Genomic DNA, 27,162 nt, shown 5'->3' with positions numbered 1-27,162 from the left:
TATCATCGCATCATTTTCAATCTGATTTTATTAAATTGTGAAGAAAGAAATTTATAATATTCAAAGCTAAAACTATTTTGCGTGCAGCACGTCATAATCTGTTTCTATATAATATCGAAATTTCAGTTTTTGATAACTTAGACAAATATATTTTTTTATAATCTTTCATAACAATACCAACCAACTCAAATATTCAATAAATAAATAATTGAAATTAATTAAATCAATTGGATTTTGGAAAAATTTATTGCGCGAATACAGGGCACAAGAGATTTCATTAACGAACATTAAAGTTGTTCACTGTTACGTTAAATTAATTCATCTCCGGTCACACAGTTTTAATTACAAAAAAAGTTCGTTAATTCTGCAGGATTTAATTTTGAAAACAAACAACTATATATATATATGAATTTTAGATAAAACACCCGCTGTAAATTAAGGGTCCATATGAGTACGTATCCTTGCGATAACAGTGTTACGTTACTGAATACTTTTTTCATTTTTAATACGCACAAATAATATTTTAGATCCTCAGGGTTTAAATAATTAACAATTTTCTACTTCCCTTATTTGAGATGTTTACATTTTTCAGTTGAACCATTCAGGAGTTAAACACTCTTTGAGAAATTCTTTAATAAATTGTTTACTCTAACTGTTTACTGTAACTGTTTTTCAGAACATAATTTAAAGAATAAAACCTCGGTAGAAAATTGTTCTACCAAGCATTACAAGAAGCGCCATATTTCGTATATTTCACGTTGTTATGTTTATTTAATAATTATTTACTCTTATAATTCCTTTAATAAATTCCTGTAACCTTAATACTAAAACGTACGATCAATATTTATTTTATATAATTTATTTTATATAATAGTTTTCCACAAAGCAAATAATTACTTTCGATAAAATTGATCAATATACAGTGGCTACAAAAACTATTTACACGCAGGTACCATTATTTCCCTATCAATCGTTTTCTTATCAGGTTCTACATTTCACTTTCACAGCATCAAATATCTGTAGTCGCGTGAAAGTATTACTGCTTGATACGAAATTTCATGTACTTGAATCTCATTAATTATTATGTAAAGCCAATTATTTTGTAGTCACCATGCTAACTTCTGTACGACTCAATTATGCCACTCCCTTGGCATAACTTCAACGATATTAATGCGTGTAATTAAACGATCGTCGTTCACTCGCAAAGAGCGGAAACAACGAAAGAGAATCGATAAATCACACGTTAAATCTTCGATTCGATTCTAGATGCTTAAACACGGCAGATGCTCTCCACAGTTTCCATACTCGAGCGATTTACAAATTTTCATAGTAACTTCCGATCTATTGGAACAAGCAGACTTCGCCAGAGGTAGAGTTTATCTTTTGAAAACGTGTTTCTGAACGGAAATTATGTTATACCGTAAATTTCCGGTGGCAGTGGCGATGCAAGGCCGATGAAGATCGACTTGCATTCAGTATGCCGATGAATTTGCGTAAGTGGAAAATCGTCGGAGCAGACAGGCTCATAGACAGGTCAAATCAACCGTGATACAGCTGTTAATGACGCCACCAATTGTGTTAATTACCGGCGAGTATATACATTAAAAATGTCACTAGCTCGTCGTATCTGCTCCGATGATTCGAAAATGACACGGAGATAAACATGGAAATTATGCGACACAGTTTTCTGCTCTTTTTCCCTCTTAAATAAAGATCCTGCTAGATTTAACAACAAACTTTGTAAAAGCGGCAGCTTATGTAAAGTATGCTTTAATTAACGAGAAAAAAAGCTGGCGTTAATAGCATTTAGCAAATTTACGGACGTTTAATGAGCAAAGTTGAAATACGATAAAAATGTAGGGTCAAGTATTTGTTACATAATTAATATAAAATTTATTGCGCGTGATCAAATGATTGTGTTATCATTTTTCCTTTTTTTTCTTTAAATGTAATGCATAGTATAAATAATTAGAACGAGCAGTAACTATAAACATAATGGAACTAATTTATATCTGATGATAACTCAAACCGTTGTTTAAATTATATGTATAATATATAGTACTCGTGAAGAAAAGATGATTTTAATTAGGCGTGGTTTAATACCTTAAACGGTAGATATTAAAAGACTTTACGCTTGCTACCCTTTTAATTATTCTGTTATTAAGAGTCCCTTTTCTTTAGCAATTAACAGAAAAATCTTGTTAAGAGTTTAGTATAATGGGATCAGAAAAGCTGATTTATTTCTTGTAATTATTTCATTTAAACATAACATATTTATGAAGCGTAATTGCACTTCATTTCGTAAAATGGTAATTACACGAAAACTTATCCTTAACATAAACCATGTTACATACCGTAATACATCTACTTCTTGATTTTAGACTGAAATAAATTCTGTGAAATCAGTTAACCTTATCGTCAACCTCGCGTCAATGATTGAGCGATTCGTTGAACGGTCGAAAAAATAATGTCAAGTGGTTCAACAAGATGTCGATCGAAGTTGCACATTTTTCTTCGAATTGCAGGAAATAATTCAAGTTTCCTATTTGGTATTAATAAATCTCGAGTAGAATAGGTCACTAGTTAATTTATACGTATTGACTTGCTGTTCGAAAGGAAAAACTATGTCAAGTATATGTTAAGATGTTCTGATACAGAATGAAATGGAATTTATTTATAGATTTGTGCTCGATGTCTTGCACGTTTAATTTGTAATACGATATTTTTCAGACAATTGATGAAATTAATTTTCCAGAATCAAATACAATGAGAATGCAGAATATTAAATAGAATCGGATAAATCTTTCTCCTTGAGAAAAAATAATTATCTACGTTATTCCATCGAATTTAATTGTTACCGTCGATAATATATCTACATACTTGAACGTATTTGAAAACAATTTTTAATTAAACAGTTCAGACTTTGTATTTTCTTCAAAAGATTAATTATTTGAAAGCCGATGCCGTAAAGTGTTCATATATAATATCTTTCTATAATGTATTGTCATTCAAACATTATATTAAATACTTTCTTATGATATAAAATTATTAATAATGCTATGTAATAAAGAATCATATAATATATAAGCCAAACATTTAACAATAATTACAAGAGAGAAAAAATGAATCGGATAAATCTTTCTCCTTGAGAAAAAATAATTATCTACGTTATTTCATCGAATTTAATTGTTACCGTCGATAATATATCTACATACTTGAACGTATTTGAAAACAATTTATAATTAAACAGTTCAGACTTTGTATTTTCTTCAAAAAATTAATTATTTGAAAGCCGATGCCGTAAAGTGTTCATATATAATATCTTTCTATAATGTATCGTCATTCAAACATTATATTTAATACTTTCTTATGATATAAAATTATTAATAATGCTATGTAATAAAGAATCATATAATATATAAGCCAAACATTTAACAATAATTACAAGAGAGAAAAAATGAGAGAATTAAGATTAGTAAGAGAAGAAAGTAATGAATTAATGATATTCAAGGAATCAATCGATATATAAATTTCATTTATTTGTAGGTACGATTATACCTAATGTATAAATAAGTGGATGAAGCAAAAATATTCTACGAACGCAAGAACAATTTTTCAAATGAAAAGTTGCAAAAGATTTCTATATTTCTTTGATCGAACTGTATCTTTTTACTGCAATGTAAAAATTCTATTAGAAAATGAAAAAAATATGAAATTGTTTAACTTTTCACATGTTATCGAAAGCTTCTCTTATCTGGAACCTAAAACGAGCTATTCCCGCGTGGAAGTTTTCCACAGATTAGATACATCTAATCGTTGATCGATGTCGATGCTGTCTTCTGCACTTAAACGTTTCTTCTTTCGCCATATCACTGTCACTGCAACTAATGGCTTGGATCTATTGTGTTTCAAAAGATCGAAATCTTCTTCTTTCGTTGCACCAGACGTGTACTAGACGTTCAAGATCGATTGAAGTGTTCTCACAAAACTTTTCCACCCGTAACGATTATTTGCGATTCAATTCCCAGATATGTGCATCTCTTGTCAGTCTTTTTATCGTCTTAATAGCACCCCTAAATATTATATTTAATTATGATATACAGTCGGACCTCTTATAACGTGGACTAATTGCGCCACTAAAAATAACACGATTAGAAAGTTGCTGGAAATGATTCATTTCTAATATGAAAATATGTGCGTTTTTGCAATAAGAAAGCATTGTTTACAGTGTGTACTGTATAACAATTATTATTATGGAACGCATATTATTTTGTCGTATCAAACAGGAACTGATTAATGATTGGGTTTATCTGTTGTTTCTTAAATAGCTTTATTTACACCTTGCGTTACCACAGAAATAGTTATAGATAAAATATATAAAGATATATAGTATAGGAAATATTGTTTTCACTTATAATAACAAAGATTAGTAACTGTTAACTAGTGTTACAAATATGTGTCTATTGTAAAATGTTTCAAGTGTCGTTATATTGAGTCTTCTTAGAAACATTTGAGTTCTAGAAGCTTTATTTAAATGACTTCATAGTCTATTTCAGTGATCAAATTTGGTAACTTATTTTGCAAGCAAAATTATTTACTCAGTAAACATATTTATATTAATAATTATATCTGAATTTAGTAAATGTAAATGTTGTCGATTTTACATTACATTTCGAACGAATAAAACCGGTATTAAAATTTATATGCATACTTTACAATTTTAGGGGTTGAAGTCTTATCGCACTTATGCTTAATGTATGTATCGAGTCGATATGCAATTCATATAATGTATACAAATAACACACTTGGAAAATCGACTTTCGAATTCGATTTTATTCCCGTATATGGCACGATCGATGATGATTTCAATTATGTTGCATTAATTTCGAAGTAAAAGTACCATTCATACCAGTCGATATCACAATGCACGACGCACAAATAGCTCATTATAATAGAGGTGGTATTAACGATTCGCGCATAACTTGATATCGATAACCTCCGGAAAATCCAATTATGGTTCGATTTGCAGTTCAACATTTCAGCTGATTGTGGCCAGGCTACCTTGAATGTCTATTGAAATTCCATAGCACCAATCCTCGTGGAAGCGGTAAACCAAAAATTTTGAAAAACTTGACATTTTAATGAGAACTTGTAATTACCCTTCCGATAGATTTTATAGATTTACGGGATAATTTTGTGTACACAGTAAAAGGAAAATATGATTCCTCTCTTATACAAACATTACTGATTTTAAAAAAAGATTAGCTTTCAACGGAAAAGCCGTTTATGCAGGATAATCTTGTTTTTACTCTTTCCGTATTCGTATAAAAAGTTCATATAAAATTTCGGGATTTATTGTATCTAGAAATAAAAGAGCAGAAAAATACCATCGACGATTTATAGAAATTTTCGAATGAAAAAGAAGAAGATTTATAAACAATTGATGAAATTGCATAGGTATAATGCTCACTTTGTTTAGATACAATAAAAGCCCCCTTTGTAGTCCCCCCCTCTTTTTCCCTTTTTTCCTTTTTTTTCTTCCCCTCTCTTTCTTTCTTCCTCCAGTCTCTCTTTGTTTTCGTTCCACCTATACCATTTGTTTTCTATTTTTAGTGTTCTGTATCCAATCTTTACATATTCGACCTTTTCCTTTCTTTCTCTGGCTACCTTTCTTATGTGTTGCTGTATTTCCCTTTCCTTTCTTGTCAGATCATCGTCCATGTATACCCACTTTTTCAATTTACTTTTCTCCTTCATGATCCTTCATTTTTCCTCCATCGATTTCATTGTCGCTTCTATTATTGCGTTCTTGCTCCCTACCTTTATCGTATGTACTTTTTCTACTTCTGCCCCTATCCTCATTTTTTCGTTTATGAACTCCTTTACTGTCTCTTCATTGCTTCCTCCGTTCCAGTCCACTCCTTTGATTACTATGTTTCTTCTTTCTCTCTCTCTCTCTCTCTCTCTCTCTCTCTCTCTCTCTCTCTCTCTCTCTCTGTCCTTTCCTGCTCCTCCTCAATTCTTCTAATTCTACCCAATAATTCTTTCTTTTTCTTATTCCACTCTCCTTTCTCTCTGTCTCTCTCTCTCTTTCCCTTCTTTCCCTTTCCTCTTTCATTTCCCTCTTCAGCTCCTCCACTTACTTTTCGAATATATCTTACAATAAAAGCCATATTGTTTAATCTTTCGCGAGAAACGTTAACCTGCAAAAAATCGCACATACATATTTTATTATAAATCTGTTATTCCACTCACGCCGTCTAATATAACTTATCATGTAGAATATTGGATAAATTAAAATTTGTCTTTAAATAGATATTTTTATATTTAAAGCCGATGATGTATATTCATATGCATATATAATCATCGTTTATTCCATCTATTAAGCGGATTGCTACGTTCAAATTTCAATCGTTATCGCTTCAAACAAACCTCTCTGAAAAATATATTCTTCCAAAAAGTTGATACTCGCGCATCCATCGCGAGCTAAACGAGGAAACGGAAGACGAGGATACCAAAGGATACGAAAGTCGAAGTGGAAGGAAATATACCTGGTGGGTGAGAACGCGCTTGCGTGAGGATCCGCGTGTATATGTGTGTAATGGTGGAGAAAGTTGTACGCGCACGATGCAGCTGATGACCTTGAACTCCCTGTTAATGTTCGACATCGTGTTCCTGTTCTTCCTGTTCCTCGTCGGAGTCTCCTGCCTCGTGTATTATCTGCCTGCCACTCGAGCGCATGATTTCGCACCGCACGAAATCATCACCGCTAGAACGTCGCCGCGTTACGACTCGCCAATCGACAATGTTTAAGGTGAGTGAACTGCTGGAACGTTTGCGTGTCTTTAAGCGATGATTTACGATCACCGAAATCAGCCACCAAAAGACAAATAAAATTTAATGGATATACAGCGGAGGTCGTATAGATACAATAAAATTACCTTGTATTTATACATTTCAGATATATTTTTGTGCTTGAAACACTTCATTTAGCAATAAGTAGCTTTTCTATTTTACGTAATTAATATAAATATAATAATAAGTAAATCTTCTATTTTACACGAAAATTGTGAAAATAAAATTTTCCCATTTATATGCTCATCGCTGTATATGTTGGTACCTATATAGGATTATTAAGTTTATTAAGTCTCAGAATCGTATTAATATTTCTGTCAGCTCTATGTTTTCCTGTAAATTCCATTCATAATTACAAGAATAACAATTAAGAATATCTAAAAAATGAAGAACTGGAAGAATATGTAAAAACATATTTTATAACGCGTACTATCATTAACTTAGATATTTGTCTTTTGAAATACTAAGTAAAAACAATATTTAGGAACACTATGTTCGAGATAGCAAGAGTCTAATAAACCAGAATCCCTTCGCATCTGATCCCAACTTTGAACACGTTCTATAAGTTTCGCCTCTTCCTTGATATTTTTAAAGTACCTAATTCAAACTGTATAAGCTGAGCTCCTTTTAGCTCCTTCGAAGAAAACTCGAAAACGCAGAGCAATATATTTTTTTCCGGCATAACGTATCGTTTTAGTTTTATGTAACCGACAATAGCCAGACTATCACCAAAAACCATATTTTTCATACGATCCGCAAGGGAGTTGTAAAGGAACGTGCAGTATATGTATACGTTTCCACTGCACGGCTAAACGGTATACAGCGTGTTCCACACAAGTAGCACAGGTTATAACAATGAAGAGGTAAAAGATAAAGGAGAATTTCATTAGTCAAAATTATGATGCATATGTAGTTGAGCGACAAAAACTAAATAGATATCGATGAAGTTTAATAGAAATAATGTTAGCGTTACATATGTAAATTTAATTTATTACAACGAGTACAAAGAATGCTTGTACATCTGCGCATTTGTTATTGAATTTATGTGCTAGTAAATTAGGCTCTATAATAAATTTCGTATCATGTAGTAATAATATATACTTTCATATGATTACATTAAATTTGGTACTATGAAAACAAGATGTAAAATTTAATTTAAAAATTCCTCATTGAAAAATACGTGTACAAATACATTTTGTAATTATATTTAACGATATTTCATTGATACTTATTTAAATATCTTGTCCTAGTTACATGGGTCATCCTGTATACCGTGCTCTTTAACCCTTTGCTCACCCTTCTCCTGTAACTAATGTACCTTTCACTCTCCGTACACTCCGCAACATCCTCCAACAGTCTTTTCCTCTCTGACATTCCAAAGATCCTTGACCGTAGCATTTGCTTCAGTGTTTCTAATAAACCACTGCATATTCGTAGACGCGTGTACTCTTTTATTACACAGTTCAACGAATGTATGTAAGTTCCGTTGAAAGATCTGCGGTCGTCGAATACGCACTCTGCAAGGAGCGGATGATGATTGACGCTTGGACGAAGTTAATTCAAATAGTATTACGAATGATACAATAGATGCAACTGAGATGCAAGAATGTTATAAATTCCTATGATATTGAACATCTCATCGAAATGTTAAAAAATTCGAAACAATCCAAAACCTGATTTATTAAAACCTAACAAGTTATTGAGGTTTAAGTTGGTGCCGGATTAATCCGAAGTAGTAAATTGTTGGACTTCGGGAGTTTTATGCGAGTCATTTTTTTAATTAGAAATTTTGTCGTGGAGTCAAAAACATGAATTAATGTAAGCGAAGCAAAGAGTTTGGTTACAGAGTTTAACATTTTTTTAAGTTTGGGACATAATGTATTTTTAATGCAAGATAAGGAATCCACAGGTAAATAAATTATTATCTAATAGAAACTGAGTCCTGGCACGGCTCTAACATCACAGAATGAAAAAATATATGCTAATATACGTAATAAAAAGATGTTGAAGTGAATGTATTATAAAATATAAAATTATAATTAAATATAAATATATTATTTATATATGCGGTGTGAAATAACCATTTATTTTTATGATATATTTGACATTTACATATAGTATGTGCCAGTTTTATAACAAATTTCTCATTTTACTGGTATGTTTGTAAATTGTTTGCCAATCCAAAAACTTCCGATACCCTTCGATGCATCAATACGAATTGCTTGGTCTCTTGTTTGGTTTCAGCCATAAATACAGAGAACCAAGATGTCACTTGCACAGTGCATTAAATAATTTTACGTGAAAATATCAGAATTTCGCATTTTCTAAATAATATATTGACGATGTCTTTATTTATTTCTCTGTATTTGTTCGTAATATTTTTAACATTTTTTCTATCATTGAAGAATATATTGTATTCGTATCATTTTTAAAATTCATAATTATAATATTTGCTTTTCTAACTTTTATTAATACTTACTATCCCTCTGGATATTTGTATAATTATTTAGAAAACCTAATTGCAAATTTTTCTCGATATAACGTTAACATATACTAGAAATTCGATTTGTCCGAGGTTGCTAAAAACTGCTATAAACTGCTAAAACATCTATTTCATCGAAATGTTAGAAACTCTGAAACAACCCCAAAGCTGATTTATTAAAAGTTAACAGCGAGCAAGAATTCAATGCCACATTTTTTATTACAGGACACCACGTATTAAACTTTAAAACTAATCATTAAAAGTCATTCCTTTTCTAGTGTTATTTCCATTCTTCGGTTTATGAAAATTTTATTGCTGGTATAACATCCGCATTCTAAGTAGTAAACTCTGTCTTTATTTTCTCGAAAACTCTATATTTCTCGAAACTTCCTTTATTTCCTTTTTTATTTCCTTATTTTCATTTCCTTCCAATCGAAAAAGAAACAAGCTCAATCTCTTGAACTGTACCCCATGAATATCACGAAAATTTCTTTGGATCGCTTTACCCGCATTTTTCCTTACAGGAAAATCCTTTTCCGCGTGTGTTAGCCCAAGTTTGTGTGTAGGCAACTAGATACACATACATATAATATTACTCGTACAGAGGAAAGTAAAGAGGGAGCGAAGCTTCGTGAAAGTTACTATAATATTTGTTGATCGTGGCTGTAGAGAAGTTATTTATTCTACATGTTTGTTGCGAAGTTTTTAACGTTCGCATTCTGTGCTTTCAAATATCTACTAGGTATGCTAATTAAATATACAAAAATAAATACGTAAATTTTAAAAATTTTAACATTATGCGTATGTATTAAAAAATAAAAATATTCTGATATATATCCAGAGAGAAAAAATTATTCTAAAGTTATTCTTTGTTACTTTTATTCCTGAGGAATGAGCAGAATGTTTAATTTCCTAAATAACGTATCATAATGAGGAAACAATTAATTATAGTGTCATATATGTGAGTTTTTATTGTTACAAATTGAAATAAAATAAATATATTGTTGAATCAAAAGAATCATTTTATTATATTAATAAAGTAATTGCAAAAAATATAGTAAAAATGTATAGAATGCTCTTGTAAAAATGTATAATACGCTCTTTAAGAAAAAAGTTATTCTTTATTGAAATTATACTAAAGATCGAAATAGAATAATTTAAAGGACAAGAAGAACATTTTATTGCTTTTCCGAGAGTTCAATTAATTTCGAAAGTATATTGGGATAGTAATGTAGGAGTAATATTTAGATAAATCTTATCATAAGTTACTATATAACGTGCAATAAGTTCTTATATCTTATTATCTAACTAAAAATAAAGATGATTAAAAATAAAGAAATAAAAATAAAAATTTAGATCACATAAGCTATACTATTACATAACAATCCTATATCACTCAAAATATTTCAATTTTAATAACATATTTATATTGATTTTATTGTTAGGTAATGTACAATTTTTATTTGGAAAGTAAATCAATCTCTCATCCTGTTAGTCCTTATTTCCACCTTTTTTGTTGAAATATAAATTTTACATTGCGAAGTATAACAGACCGATTACCATACATGTTTTTCTTGTTGTCTAGAACCCAGAATTTGTAAGGTCGTCAGATCACAACAATACAGGTGACCCCATAAATCAACTCCTTCAAATCTGGCAAACCATCACTCTTTATTATAGAACTTGTTACAAACTATAATGGCTCACCCGCTGTGCAAGGTTCCTAATCACGTCATCGCCTTTTTTGCCATTTCAAAGGAAACTCTGATCAATCACGTCTATCCCACTCTACGTCTTATAAATATTCCATTAGCCCTGCAATAATAAGATTATGATAGCCTCAATTGCAAGTGTATCTCGATCAATTCACGATCTCATTGTTATAAATGAATCGATCTCAACCTTTAACCTTTTCACATCTGCGTCAAGGGTTTGAATTTTGATAAATTGCTTCGACACAATGGTCCCTACATGGTTAAAACTCGAACAAAATTAAAGTAGAAACATTCAATCGTTTGAAACTGTTAGGACGTAATTAGGATATATTCCCCTAATATAAATATACGCTGCTATTGACGCATATGTTGCGTCCTCTTAATTATGTAAACCTTAAGTATTATATCGTCAATGATAGATACCGACGCAACTATTGAGTTTCTGTAAGTTACGTTTTATAATGTAACAGAACCTTAATGAATTAATCGAACAGATTTACAACTCGTCATCGATATTTCATAATTGTTTACTTGAATCATTAACTCTTGAAATACCCGAATGGTCAGAATGGCCAATTTGCAAGTTTTCGTAGAAATTTTATAGGTTTAAAATACACAATGTATCTTATATCAATAGATAACGTTATTTGATAATTTTGCAATGATATATGCATAAATTTTATAGATAAATCTTGCGTTAATAATAGATAATACGTACATACAATTTACGTATGTATATCTTTTATTTCGAGTTTTTAGTAAAGCTTTTATAATTTAATCGCAAATAGCTCTATTATTAATATTACAAAAAGAATAAAATGTATACATCATAAATAACAGGAACATAGTGATGATCCTTGCTTTGTTCAATTTCCATATAATCATCAATTCATTCAGACCCACTCAAACTGCTATCTGAAAATTGTCCCCGAATTAATATTGTATCTCGAAATTAGCAGCGGACACTGCGACTTTGGAAATAATCCGCCGCGATAACATCGGCTTCCGCGTGATTCCATGTGGAACGATTCTCGTTCGAGTGGATCGCACTTTGATCGTCGCGTTACAATTGATTCGTGTTATTTTCCATTCTACATTTCTCTTTCTCTCCTTTTTCACCAGAGACGATCGCGCGTCGCTCGAAATAACGAACAAGTCTGTGACAAGTTGACGGCTGTGGATCGCCTGCTAATTTTTTCATATTTCATCGAACCACCGACTGCTGTACAATCGAGCTGAAATTTAAATTCCTGTTGACTGGCTGACGCACACGCGCGCTGGACCTTACTATTTGATTTAATGCGTGACCAAAGCGTCATCCATCCGCTTCCTACATTTCCGGCGACAGTGGCTGATACTAATATCGTTGCTTTTTGTATATCGTGCTGGTGAATTTTTAAACGAATTGAGAATACGTGACGTCGTGAAACGGCAGATACGAGAAAAAAACAATGTTCCGTGTATTATATTACGTAGACGTACACACACGTTTGTGGAAGTATCATTGGTGAATTACAGGAACTTGGAAATTGTATTATGAATTTCCTAATCTTTGGTCGTATTAGATTAAACGTGTTAATTTATTCGATTGGGAAATCGAATTAATTCATTATTAAGATTGTCAATCTTCTGCACATAATAGTTTTTTTGCTTAGGAATTTTCTGTTTTTTTTTTTTTTTTTTTTTTTAATGTCGTTTTCATTTTAAAGGACAAGTTACATTTACATTTGGATTACATGGAAGAAGACGTAGTGGAGCCATTCTTTTTTCATTTCCCAACTTCTATGCGTGTATTATGCATGTCATTTATGAAGTTTAGCAATCAAGGGATCCCCTGGTTAAGAGATTAAGAAACTCTTCAAAGTCGTTACATATTAATCAAGATTACCACCACTTTACCAGACATTTTATTATTAATCAACGTTCAATGACAAGCTACTTTTATCATACATATGTAAGTTGGATGCGCTTGAAAATATTTATATCAAGTATTTTTATTAAAATTTGTGCTATAAAAACCTACGCAGTATAATTTTACTTAAAAAATAAAAACCATGAGAAACTCCAAATATTTCAACATATTTGGAAAATGAAGAAACGCTAGATCGTGCATTTTAACTAGGGATGACAGTATTATCCTTTTAATCCATAGAAAGTTAATTCAGATGTGTATGTAGAATATTCTCATCTTTAATTGAAATGTAGTTTCATGAAAAATTGTAATTTTTCGTTATATATCTTATTAATATCTTTGTAATAACGTAATATAATGGTAATGAATTTGTAATTATCGTTAATTACCAAATAAGTTTGTCCGAACTTTATACCACTGGTTTATATTAACGTTCAAGCAAATGTTTCATTAGTCGCTAAATATAAGTACTTTTGTTTATATTGTTCAATTAGATCCTGTAACAAAACAGTAAAACATACTCGTTCGAAGTTGGTTCGCGTCCGTGTGAATTAATTTTGTATCGATTGTGATTTGTGTGTGTAGTCTTGATTCATCGCGTTGATTGATGCGTCGCCGAAAAAGCTTTCACCTATTAAACTAGCTAACCAATTCTGTGCGAGTTAATTCGTAATTAAGTGAATCAGGTGTTGATTGAATCGAATTTCGAGATTAAATTTCAACAACACGATTGCATGAAATTTACTTTGATAGAATTATTGCTTTCCGAATCGTGTGATTTATCGATCGAATCTTCGTTTGTAAAAATTTCGACGTTTGATGAAAAATATAATTCTTCAAATGGAAAATATTTTTATGATTAATGTCCTTCATTGAATGAATAGAATTTACAAAGAAGAATAGGTTTTATGTAAATTACGTTCAATGGTTTTATTTGTTATATACAAAGAACAGAATATACGATGTAATTTATGTATCATTCGTTTTGCACTATTTTGTGTTCTTCAAATCGATAATAAATTTTGTAACAGTTTCAAACTTTACGTTATTTAAAGTTCAATTCTGAATAAAATTGAGCCTCAAGTATTGTTCCTCTACCTGCTCGTTTAATTTCTTTTGTTTATTCGTTTTAGGTTTAAAGTTGATAGAGAAGATAGTAAGTCTGTTAAAAAGTTTGTAAAGTTAAACCTCTTTTAAATCGATGAAAAATTCTTATAAAGACCCCTTGAGAACTTAGCCTCCATCGACTTGATCAAATTTTGATCCACTTTATCCTTTTAAGATAATTGTCTGTAGAAGTGGAAAATCCACTTTTCTTATTTTCCTAATTGGAAGCAGTGAAAATTGTTAATATTAATTGTTTCATATTAATTTCTTATTGTTCAAGATTATTCAGAACCCTGTGACGAGATAACTTCACCGATAGTAATTTTCATTCCAAATTATATTCATTGAAATATTCATTGAAAATTTTCCAAAACTTCGCTTTCTTTGTTTCATTATCCTCCAGAAGATTTTTACCTTCTTGAAAATCTACCTGAAACGACGATACAGCACAAATCTGTCCTAAATCTAGCACGAAACTAATTCAAACTAATGCAAACTTATGACAAATATTATAATATACAGTGCAATATATACAGTGGCAAAAGTACTTTTACATATATCTAAATCGAAAATTAAGGCTGAGCAACCTCGTACGTACAGGAAAATATTCACGTTCCTTTTGACAACATACCCGAAACTCATCAAAATCAGCAAGGTATCCTTTATTCTAAATAATAATTATAAAATAAAAACTTAGTTATTTTTATTTTATGAAAGCGCACGATATCCAACAAGGCGAGAATAATCCAAGCGAATCGAGATTCACTCTTCGTTAGACGATCCCTTGTACTTCATAATTTCTTAATAAATCCAAGATGGTAACACAATATCAGAAGCGTATTGGAAAAATGATGGCAACCGACGTTATTAAATTACGATCGGCCAAAGGAGAAACTCACCAGCGAGTAGCAGAGTCTCGCGAATTGAAGTTCGATTTGTTCGTTGATGAAATTTCGTGGAATTAGGCGAGGCACTCTCTGGTACTGCCATTAACGGATTGTCCTCTAATTAAACATCCTGTCTCCTCGACTGCTCGTAACGAGCGTACCTATTGCCGCCTTTGCCTTTACGAACAATGTCGATTCGATCCGCATTTAATAGAACGAACCTCTTAAGCGGCCGGAAATTTTTCATTCCTCCAGCCAGTTCGGACAAGCCTGCAATTTCACGATTCCAGATACATGCTTGTCGTCTGATCGATTATCGACGATTTAATACGCGTTTGGTCGTTTTCAACCGAACTTCATTCGTTTCGTTCATTCAGACAAAAATTTTATTTCTTACGAAAGAGAATTAATTGGTACGAATGGGAATGAGCCTGTTCGATAAACATCGTGAGAGGGTTTAGAATATTTTTAGAATACATTTTTCTTGTCACGCTTAATAATTAGTAGATTGCAGAGGTTTATGTAAATTCATATTTTTATAAATACGATTAAGGTAACAGAAAAATAGTATAAGCATACATTTGTTTTATTTGTTGAATATTATGGCGAATATTTAATTTTTCATATTTTACGTACGTCTGCATATTATGTACAATTTCAACATCTTTCCACTATCCATCATTTTTGCATCTTTTTAGTCCTTTTCAAATTTCCTTCTTCGCTTGAATTGTAATGCTTGCGTTGATATTTTATTACATTCAACCTGGTCAACCGGAAATTTCATTGAAGTCGTGACGAAGAATTAGCAGACTTTCCAATTACTAGAATTCCAGATTGAGCAAGTCCGAGAATCGCATAATTCAAATTGAATAATCTTCCAATCTCGTTTAAACATCTAATCCATGACCCAGTTTATATCGGTATTGTGTATTTGCTTGATCGTTAAAGGATCTGTAATTTGCCGGATCTGATAAACCGCAGTTTGTCCGACTAACTATACCTGTAAATTATACTTAACCAATATAAGAAATATGTATTAGTATCAACATTCATAATCGATTAATAACTTCTTTTATTAAAAGACTACTCCCTACTTTAATTATATTTATTTAATTGTTTAATATAATTTTATTTATGTAATAATATCATATATAAAATACGATTTTAAATAAAGGTTATACTTATTCATTTATAAATTTCTTCTAAAAAGAATATTTCTATATTTCGTGTAATATAAAAATAAAAATTTAAGATTAGGATAAAAGTAAACAAAATATTGAGTCCAATTGCTATGATCTACACACAAAATTTTACTTTCTTCATAACCACTTTCGCTACATTATGTTATTTTTTCACCTTATTAATTACATATACCTATATTTTTCTCATATTGTATACTCAATAATGTAATTAATATTAATCTCGCAATATTACCAACTAATCTTGTAATAAAATTTCGAAGCTCTAACATAAAACTTAAATATCCAGCGCACACCTTTCATTTTTCATCTTCGGAAAGAAAAGAAAAGACAACAAGTAAAAATCGATATATTGGTTTTAGAAACTGCTGTTTCATCCAGTTTTATTAATATTTATAAATAAACCTTCTCATTATTTCACTTATACTTCCTAATTATTCGCTACATGCATTAATAATTCACAATATTTAGTGAGATCATTTTTAACGCTAATTGTACGTTTAAGATTACTGTCCATGCTATATAATAATTTTTCGCTTAGTGTATATTTGTAATAAATATCTTATAACTTCTAACTCTATAAACTCTATATATCTACATACGATATAGAATTATACATCTTCGAATTGGTTTCGAATTTTACTATAATAGTCACGATAGTCTCTCGTGTCTCATCACAATGCTAACGAAATTTCAAAAAGTTTCGCATAATGTGCATGATATATTGATAAAAATTTTCTGTGCTAAGTATTCGAATACTTTCGTCAGTCACTGTACATAATCTGCTTTTGAACGAATCTGGATGGAACTTTTTCTAGCAAGCAGGAAACGGTCGCGCAACTTCACCTCCGCCGTTAAACGAATCGATGCATCAATACATTATAACTGACGTTCATCCCTTATCGAGGACACGATATTTTCTTTGAAGGAGTAGGGAAGAATTAGTTTCTCGCGACATATTTGTCGCGTTGGAGCTAATACTTGGAGAAAGTTTTGCCGATCCTTCGAGCAGAAGGAATTAGCTTCGATGGAAGCTCTTTGACGAGCGTTCAGCAAATACTTGGGCCAAGACAAAGTTTTCAAACTGGAGCGATTGCCCGATAACTTCCTGACATTTGCATCTAAAACATACACAGAAAGAATGGATTGGTATCGGTCGAAAAGTTTTCAATCGAAGTTCATCTGGTCGACGGAATTCTCGATGGTATCGTGATCATCGCGAAAGTTTGCATACACTTGGGACAAATTGTGTCTGTGAAATTAGCGGTTTAGATTTGTGTTTCTGGGTTCGTCGCAGTTCTTTTTATTACACGCCTGTGGTCAGTGGAAATCGGTAGACAGACCGCGAATGTTTATACAATCTCGTATTTCTATAAAGAAGCAAGGAAGATAGAAAGTTAGATAAAAGGAATAGAAAACGAGAATTAGACTTTTTGCTATCTATAACTTCGTGAGTTTTATTTTCTGGGAAATTCGTTCGTCTTTCTCGATATTTGTCCAGGTATTCATGCAAATTTGTATCTTTATGAATATAGTTAATAATAAAATTTATATAGAGAATAGTTTTATCTACTAAATATTGTAACAGTTATAATGGATGAAAGTAATATAGAAAAATTGCGAATTAAATTGTTAAGTAAGATCGTCAGTTAATCCAGGCGTAAGTGTAACCGTATGTACTTTACACGCGAGTAAGTAGGAGTATCAGTTTTTTTAGATCAATACCTGTCATCGTTAATGCGCTTAACTCAACAGTTCATCAATGAGTGGTAAAATTAGAGCTTCGAAAATATTCATTCTACATAAGCTACCATCACTTATATATTATATATTTAGATACAATTCAAAGGAAAAATTGATTCTAAATTAACATCCTCAATGAGCCTGAACGAGATTCTTATGATCTTTAAATATGAATGTCTCAAGTGAATTATTGCGATCATTGAAGATTGTAAATTTCGATCACTGACCAATTTTCCAATCTCACTATATCACTTCCATTTATCGTGCCACACTTTAGATATTTTACACAACATTTTAATATGTTATATTGCAATCGTGCACTTCTGCAGCTTCAACTTTTCCTAAATACGTACAATTTCATAAATCTACTTATCACTATATTAATATAATATTACGAATATTACGTATCTACTTATCATTGATATAAGGATTACTACCTAAGGATCACTAGTTAATGACAAAATTGATAAAAGTGGATTTTTGGCAAGAGATAGCAATTGGAATACACGATACCATTATTTCAACACAGATCGATTTAGCTGTCCGCTATCCCTCAGGCCGACTATTCGATGCGAAGATTTACAATCGGTAAATCTGCACGCGTCGTTGCAAACGATGTGGTACTGGCGAGTGCAAGGTGCTCTGCATTTGATTAAAAATCGATCGTGCCGAGGCCAACGAGTTTTCATTTTCGATCTGTGGCTACTCGGTCTTCGGACCGACTGCTGCTACTCGAGCCGCAATGGCTTTGGGCTGAGATGAAATTGATTGGAATTCAATATTCATATGTGCTTGTATCTATATCACGTGAATCATCCAGAAAATTAATATCGGAGAATTAAAAATTAATTTCAAAATTGTCTTCGAAAGCGGAAGCATTCTACGTTTTCTCGCGAGAACAGCCTATGTTTTCTCTCTTATCTTCTATTTTGATTCGATAAACGAATTTATCTTACATACAGCACCATGGTGCTAATTGGTTCCATCTAACGCGCGAAGTAAAATGTGCAGTAAAGTCGTTCTTTTAATAGGAAAACTCGTAATTTATTGAACATGTAACTAATAGAAGAAAAAAGACTACTTACAATTGTGAATAGTATATAATAAAAATAATAATAATAAAGAAGAATGCAAAATTAAATTCAACATAATAACGCATTTATAAAAAATAGTACATATAGAAATATATTGAAAAATTAATACTTTTGTTTTGGATACTATTCTTGAAAACAGGTTTTTGTATGCGATGGAAATCTACAAATATTACACATATATTTTTTTTACTAGCTTAACACATACGCGATATCGTTTTCTTCTGTAAACTCGGTCATTTTCTCAATTTCTATTCATACTATTTTGTGTTAGTTGAAATTTCTCAGCAATTTTCTTGGCATTCCTAGATCATTATTTCTAGGGCTGTACTATGTGGAACCCGGCCATATAAACACGTCTGTGCACTCGCTATGTTGCTAGGGAAAAACGTTCGTCTCTTGAGTCCAAAAACGAGACAGATGGCAAAAAAAGTTCTCGTTCTGCGAGACAGACAAAAATAAGTAGAGTGTCTCTGTCTCTGTTTGAGATATTCGTAGTATCTATGTATATGTATATGCGTGCCACGCATGCGCAAAACGAGACCTTTACTTGCCCTCCATCTTGATTTTTTTCGACTCAAAAGACAGACGGTTTCGTCAATGTTTTCGGTTTCGGAGTATCCAAACCTGTTTATATGACCGTGTTACCGACCATTCTCTTCTTCGTTCTCTTTGGGATTATTCGAAATAATATATAATCTGTTGGACATCTGTCCCTTGTTCGAATTACGAATTAATTAACACAAAACGAATACAAAAGGGTATATTGACCAAAGTAACGTTATCTTCAAATGAATATATTGTAATACGAAAATAACGACACGCTACTGTTTCTCTTCTTGCTCTTCTTCTTCGTATCGGGTTCGTAGTCGGTGATTCCTGTCCTTCATCAGCTGCATTTCGAAGCACCTACTTAATGAGTTTTCCACTTGCTAGCTTAGGGCTTAAACTTTAGGCCTTAGAAGGTATTAACCCTCTTCCCCTTCCGTTTTATGGTCACAGCGGGATCCATTCCATCGAATGAAAATAAGAAGGAAGGGTTTCTAGTTGGTAAACTACTATCACCTTGTCTAGCCCAAGGGTACGGACTTCTAAGTATAGGAAATGCATTTCGTGTTTCCCTCACGCAATAAAAGAAAGGTAAACATATTAGATTATAGCATAAGAAAGAAAAACATAGACATAATGTTGAAGCTATGAACACAGGTGTTTTTGAAGGTGTTAACCCTAATGTTTTCTTCGGCTCTATATGACACTAATTGGATGCCATATTTCAATAGGTATTATCAAAATGTAAATAAGTTGTAAATATTTGGTTTTAGTATTTCATACAATTTTACTATCTTTCGTGTGTTTCACGCTCTTTATGTATAAGATATTCGAAGAAAGAAAATGGTAGAAGAGATAGTATAAATGTGAAGTAACGAGAAGATTAGCAACGTAAACAGTTTACTTTCCGCTCGATAGTAATTGAACGCGAAAATTAATATGATTTGTTCGGGTTATAGAAAATAAAATCTCCTAGGGACTGTAAAACACGTATCCAAAGGAAAATAACCAAAGAGAAGATACAGTTCGAAAAAATTAAGAGCCAGAAAATTTTTTCGGGGAACAGTGATCATTGTCACATTGTTTCAGTGATACAATTAAAATTAAGATCACAAAAAGAGATTTTACAACTATAAAATTTGTGAAGAAATTTCTCGAACATTTAAACATTTAATATTTTTATACCGATACAGAAACTAATTATAAAAAGAAAGGATTAATTAGAAAATAACTATCGAATGTGTTAAATACATTTCTCCCCTACTAGCAAGTTATATTATAACTTATCGCATATTGTATATGAAATACATGTATTGTTATGCTGCATTGTATTAAAAATTTTTCATTGCGTTTTATTTTCATTGCGTTTATAAATTCTGCATATAAATTGTTTTATTAGCGAAAATATTAATGTATCATCGAAATATAAGAAAAACAAGGTACTCATGGAAACTCGATATAAATCCGATATAAATCCGATATAAATGTTTACATATTAAACAGAAGGTGATGTTGAAACTAAATGTAATTACGAGCTTTTCCATTCACACAGACCAATTTCACATGTTTTCTCTTTCACAGCTGACTCTCAGGTGCTTTTCTCGAATGCATACGTATCCTCAATTATTTCACAAAACCACATACACACACACATTTTCTAGCGCATTTAAATGGATTCTCTAACGCAATTTGGAGAATTAAGACCTCATATTTAGGAAGCTTTAAACTGAATTATATGAGACGTTTCTTTCATTGTATTTATTCGCAATGATATTATAAATATACACACATTGAAAACAGAGGTGAAGGGTTATAATGCATCATTAAACAGTAATAAATTGTAATAAAATTAAATATTAATAGGGAGAGTGGATAGGATGTACAAATATATATAAAATAGAGGTATTATTTTTCAATTAAATTGATTAAACATTAAATTGAATATTCTGTTTTTATTAATCGTAATAAATAAAAATAACAAATTTGTAGGCTTGAAACAAATTTAGAAATGGACGTAGAAGCTATTTAGGACGAGATATTTAGGGCAGGTAGTATATTTCGGATACATCACAAAAGTATTTGAATAGTCAATGATCCATTTCTATGTATATTCTATGTATATTTTCAGCTCAGTTTCAAATTTTATTCATTACAGCGATAAACAAATTTCGAAATATTTTGTATAATACATAGATACATAAAAGCTTCCTACTATAAATTAATAAATGCAGATAATGAATTATTAATGTGACAATTAGTTAAATGCTTCAGATAGAACGATGATAAGAGAGTAGTAACAGCAACATAGCTGCCATAACTAAGCTGTGAAATTTATTTAAACCAATCTATTATCGGAAAAAGCGGAAAATCCTAAATCCAGTCGAATCTTCCTTAACTTTCGCTACAAATTTTCTCAACAGTTTAATACATTGGAAATTATAAACTAATAAGACCGTGTGAGAATTTTGTAGAGGAGACCTCAGATTCTTCATCGATTTTTCAAACGTGAACACAATAAGTCTGCGTCTAACACAGAACAAGTCGAGAACAGTGAGCTGCTACGGTAGAACAGGATTGAAGCAACGTGTCGTGCAGCTAGTCGAGAACAAACAAATGTAAACAGGCCGGGGCGTGCATATTGGATGTATCGAGCTTGTTGGCCACGGAGCACAGCTTCGATTATTTCAGTCCCCTTTTGTTCGTCTCGTTGCTTCCGCTCCATTTCAGACTACGAGCCATACGCCCGAAACGCGGCTTTCTTAATTAATTCGATCTCGATCGGAATACGTATGTGCATGATTTCATAACTGCATTCTGTCAACAATGAGAGGAATAAGGCAATATTACGATGCAATGATAAAATCTTCCGCTTTTCTTCCTCTTTCTTCTCTTATTTTCTTATTTTTCTTTTTTGTTTAGTATTATAATTAATTATAAGTTTATTATTTCCCCGTCTCCGTGCCGCTTTTATACTGTTCTTTGAGAAACTCTTTATTGTTTGGGGTTGCTTGGGATGGCTTTCATCGGATACATTCTTTAGTTATTAAATAGCAGACTTTTACGCAATTTCATATCTGTATAATTTAAAAAATGTAACCTAAGTAGAAAATTGTTTTACCTATTAAATATTGCAAAAACTACTACACTCTGAATATTTTTTACCTTTCTGTAAATTATTTGCATTCTGTACTTTCAGATTTCCCAGAAATACATAAATATTCACAGTGTAATTATCATGACGCTCTTCAAGTATCATTTGAAATCAAGAGAATAAATCCAAATGTTTCTTTTTGTGATTTTAATAAAGAATTAAATAAATCAAAATGTTTCCTTCTTAGTCATACATTAAGATTTTGTTGTCGAGCTTCAATATTCTAAAGCTCATCTCACGTTTGTTTAATATAGGTTTAACATCGCATCAACTACTAAGGTATTAACGTATACATTGAAATTTATAAAGCTCTCGTGATATTTACAAGTTAATTGAAATTCCTTGTAAACCTTCTTTCATCGGCCTTCCTTTACCGAGTATATTGTTCTAGCTCGTTTAACTATTCTCGTAAATACGACACTTGTCCATTAAGTCGTCACAAAGGGCACGCGTTTAGCCATAGCGTAGTTTCGAAACTTCAAGAATGCGCGGTTTAACTGATCCCTCAACATTGTTAATCACAGTACATCTGTTACCTTGAAAACTGGAAAGCATCTATTATACCTGCCTTCCAAATTGAGAACTATGTCAAGAATCTTTAAACTTAATTTTTAACTTGTGTTATTAATAGAGTGCGAATGCATGTTATGTAAATTCATTTTTGCTACTTATACAGTTTAGTAACTTCGCCTGATTTTCACTGTTTAACCCCAGCCATTTCTCAGTTTGGATTAAGTTCCAATAACAAAAACATAAACGGTCATTTTCGGGATCAATAATTTTTTGAACGATGAAAGTTCGTTTATGTAGACTAATATCTATAACGATATCTAAATTAATTTATTGAAACCTAATCTAATTTGTTTGATAAACTTTGAAGGTTAAGTAAATTAAATAGAATAATAAATAGAAAAAGATATGATATTTTTATTTCATGAAATAAAATTGCATATGTCATATACATACAATTTTTGTTTTTATAATCTCTGTAGATATTTTAAAACAAGCACATTATTAAACGGAAATATGGAATTTATTTGTTGCAGGATGCAAACGGACTTGAACGGAGGACCTGGTCTCGCTGTAGTAGCGGGAGATGTACTTGCTCTGCGAGGAACAGGACTTGCCGCTGCCGAAACATGGGCTCTCCTATGCCAGGCAGCCCAGGCCCTCCAAGATCTTTTTCTCTCAAGTAAGTTCTTATTCTCATTTGACAAGGTATTCTTTAAAAATCCTCAACGTAATAGTGAAAGTATACAATTTCTGTAATACTCGTAACGCTTACAAATTTTTTTCGAAAAATGCAGATTATTTCATTGGGGTTATGAAATAATTAATTGTTAATTGAAAGATATTACAAAATTATGCATTCAAGAAATTAAGTTGTCATATGATTTAAAATTATTATTAACAACCGCGTCAGCATCCATTGTTCGACTCATAACTTTTATATGCAGCCGCTCAATGAAGCTTCCGATGTATAGTTTTCGATATGATCGCATATTAATTACTACACTATGGGGTAAGATAACCAACAAATTCTTTTCGGCCGTATACGTGTTAACCATTTCATATGTTATTCATAAATTGTCAAATTATATATATAAAAAGATTATAATTGAGAAATGTTTGAAAAAGAATATGATTGGAATATCCAATTTATATATCTATATAAATATATATGGAATACATTTCTTTCTTTATTAACGCTATTTCGGAAAAGTATGTTTTGATGTTATAAAAAATAATATATTATTTAGAAAAATGACAAAAAAAATTTCCGGTACCGGGAATCGAACCCGAGCCTCCTGGGTGAAAGCCAGGTATCCTAGCCACTAGACCATACCGGATTATATTAGAATCTCACTAAGTTTCAAACAAAACGAAGTTTTTGGATACATAACTTTTCAGTTCTGTATTAATATTTAAATTATGTTACATAATTATTAACAAAGCGAACGCCCTTGTCGATTTCAATAATCGTAAGTAAGGTATGCCGACAAACTCAACATTCTGAATAGCTTTTCCCTATACATGTTATCCTTGCTTGATTTAGTCTCCGAGATATTTGCAAAAATCTTCAATTTAGTTTACGTTACTGTTATGCTTCTTTAATTTTCAACTCACATAAGAAAGAGAAGTCAATGGGTTAGATTTAATTTAAATTATTCTTCGACCACCGTAAGGCTGCCGATAACGCTAAAATTCATATTAATCTTCATATTGTATTATCGTTATATGAAATTGGAAACATTTCAGTCATGATATTGAAAAAAAAGAGCTGTTCGATTATCAAAATCGTATTATCGTTGAAAGAGAAATTTTTATGAATATCTCAGAAATTAAAGCCAAGCCATGGTAATATATATATATATAGGGAAAAGTTTTTCAAAATGTTGAACACGACAACATCTATCAATGTCATTAAGATTGGGTAGGTCGTATGTTTTGCATATAATTTCATTATATTATTAAGAAAAGCTGTGGATTTTTATAAATAAAATAAAAAGAAAAATGACAAAAAAAATTTCCGGTACCGGGAATCGAACCCGAGCCTCCTGGGTGAAAGCCAGGTATCCTAGCCACTAGACCATACCGGATTATATTAGGTCCTTGCTAAGTTTCAAACAAAACGCATTTTTTGAACACACCATTTTTCACTTATGTATTAATATTCAAATTTAGATAATTATTTACAAAGAGAACGACCTTGCTGGTTTCAATAATCTTAAACAAATTAACAAAGTCAACATTCTGAACAGCTTTTTCCTATACATGTTACCCTTGTTTGGTTCAATTTCCGAGATATTCACAGAAATCTTCAATTTAGTTTACGTTACGGTTACGTTTCATTCATTACATAAGAAAGCAAAAATTAATGGGTTATGTTTGATTTAAATTTTTCTTCGACAGCTGTAAGGCGGCCGATAACGCAATAATTCTTATTTATCTTTGTATCACATTATCGTTATTCGAAATTGGAAATATTTCAGTCACGATTGAAAACAAGGCTGTTCGACTATTAAAATCATACTGTCGACGAAACAGAAGCTTTCGCGGTTATCTCTGAAGTTCTAGTCAAACGACAGTAACATGTGTAAGGCAAAATTCTTCAGAATGTTGACCTCGATAAAAATTTCAATCCTTCAGATCGTTAAGCTCATCCGTTTTGTCAATAATTTCATTAATTTACCAAAAAATGCTATAGATTTTTATACAAACAAAATAGGAAAAAATTTCAAAAATAAATTTCCGGTACCGGGAATCGAACCCGAGCCTCCTGGGTGAAAGCCAGGTATCCTAGCCACTAGACCATACCGGATTATATTAGGTCCTTGCTAAGTTTTAAACAAAGTTTTTGAACAGAATTTTTTAATTATTTATTAATATTTAAATTATGTTAGATTATTTACAACCCGAACGCCTTTATAATTCATTAATTTTCAACTCACACAAGAAAGGAAAATCAATAGGTTAGGTTTGATTTAAATTATCCTTCGACCGCCGAAAGGCTGCCGATAACGCTACAATTCATATTAATTTTTATGTCATATTATCGTTATTCGAAATTGGAAACATTTGAGCCACGGTATTGGAAAACGGGCTGTTCGATTATCAAAATCGAAAGAGAAACTGTTGCGAATATCTCCACAACTAAAGTCAAGCGACGATAACATTCGTAGGGAAAAGTTCTTTAAAATATTTACTTCGACAACATATTGTAAGGTCATTAAGATCGGAAAGATCATCCGCTTTTTAAATAATTTTATTATTTTACTAAAGAAAACTATGGATTATTTATGCAATAAAATAAAAAAAGTTTCAAAAGTTAATTTCCGGTACCGGGAATCGAACCCGGGCCTCCTGGGTGAAAGCCAGATATCCTAGCCACTAGACCATACCGGATTTCGTATGCTGCGTCATATTGGAACTGTATTTAAGTAGAATATGTACTATTATATAAAATTTAAATGAATTATTGGTTATATGAGTAATTTTCAATATTCAAATCATAATAAATACTTGAAAAATAAAATTTCATATAAAACATATCTATTGTATAAGAAATAATATGTAAAGTAAAACCATACATGTTACAAATTATAATAATTAATAAGCATTTAGTAAAGTAATATAAATTTAAATTTGTTCATATGTAGTATAATAAATAAACTACCTAATAAGTAAACAAAATAAAATATAATGAACTTTATCTTATTTATTCGTTATACCAATCATGTTAATTTCGACAAATTTTTTTATCTATAGTGACTTAAACATGTGTTTTACGTCAACTATGTTTTCTTTAACAAGTTTGAATGAAATAAATTGTGCAAGTTCTATTCTTGTGAAATATTTAATGACGAAGAAGGAAACAAATCTTAAATTACATGTTGAATTCAATTTATTAAAACCTTAACTCAGTCTCAAAATTCTTGCTTACGCTATTAGCTGAATTAGAAACGGGACA

General features: G+C 31.3%; 1 protein-coding gene and 4 non-coding genes across 6 annotated transcripts in view; 1 reads left to right on the top strand and 4 right to left on the bottom strand.

Annotated features, from left to right (window-relative positions):
- LOC139990357 (uncharacterized) overlaps positions 1-27,162 on the top strand; it is a 111,146-nt gene that overhangs the window by 16,344 nt on the left and 67,640 nt on the right. Inside the window, exons 2-3 of one of the 2 annotated variants that reach the window (XM_072009567.1) lie at positions 6,462-6,814; positions 23,738-23,883. In XM_072009567.1, coding sequence (XP_071865668.1) covers positions 23,739-23,883 — 145 coding nt within the window. In that variant the 5' untranslated portion in view covers positions 6,462-6,814; position 23,738. The remainder of the gene's footprint in view (positions 1-6,461; positions 6,815-23,737; positions 23,884-27,162) is intronic. The other variant, XM_072009568.1, reaches the window with a different exon arrangement.
- Trnae-uuc (transfer RNA glutamic acid (anticodon UUC)) lies at positions 24,470-24,541 on the bottom strand. The gene has a single exon. It is a non-coding gene; the product is annotated as a tRNA-Glu (tRNA).
- Trnae-uuc (transfer RNA glutamic acid (anticodon UUC)) lies at positions 25,220-25,291 on the bottom strand. The gene has a single exon. It is a non-coding gene; the product is annotated as a tRNA-Glu (tRNA).
- On the bottom strand, positions 25,942-26,013 carry Trnae-uuc (transfer RNA glutamic acid (anticodon UUC)). Its single transcript has one exon. It is a non-coding gene; the product is annotated as a tRNA-Glu (tRNA).
- Trnae-uuc (transfer RNA glutamic acid (anticodon UUC)) lies at positions 26,526-26,597 on the bottom strand. The gene has a single exon. It is a non-coding gene; the product is annotated as a tRNA-Glu (tRNA).

This window comes from Bombus fervidus, chromosome 8 (assembly GCF_041682495.2).
Source record: "Bombus fervidus isolate BK054 chromosome 8, iyBomFerv1, whole genome shotgun sequence".
In the NCBI taxonomy this organism is placed as follows: Eukaryota; Metazoa; Arthropoda; class Insecta; order Hymenoptera; family Apidae; genus Bombus; species Bombus fervidus.
The sequence above is the reverse complement of the archived record's forward strand: the minus strand, read 5'-3'. Positions and strand labels throughout refer to the sequence as shown.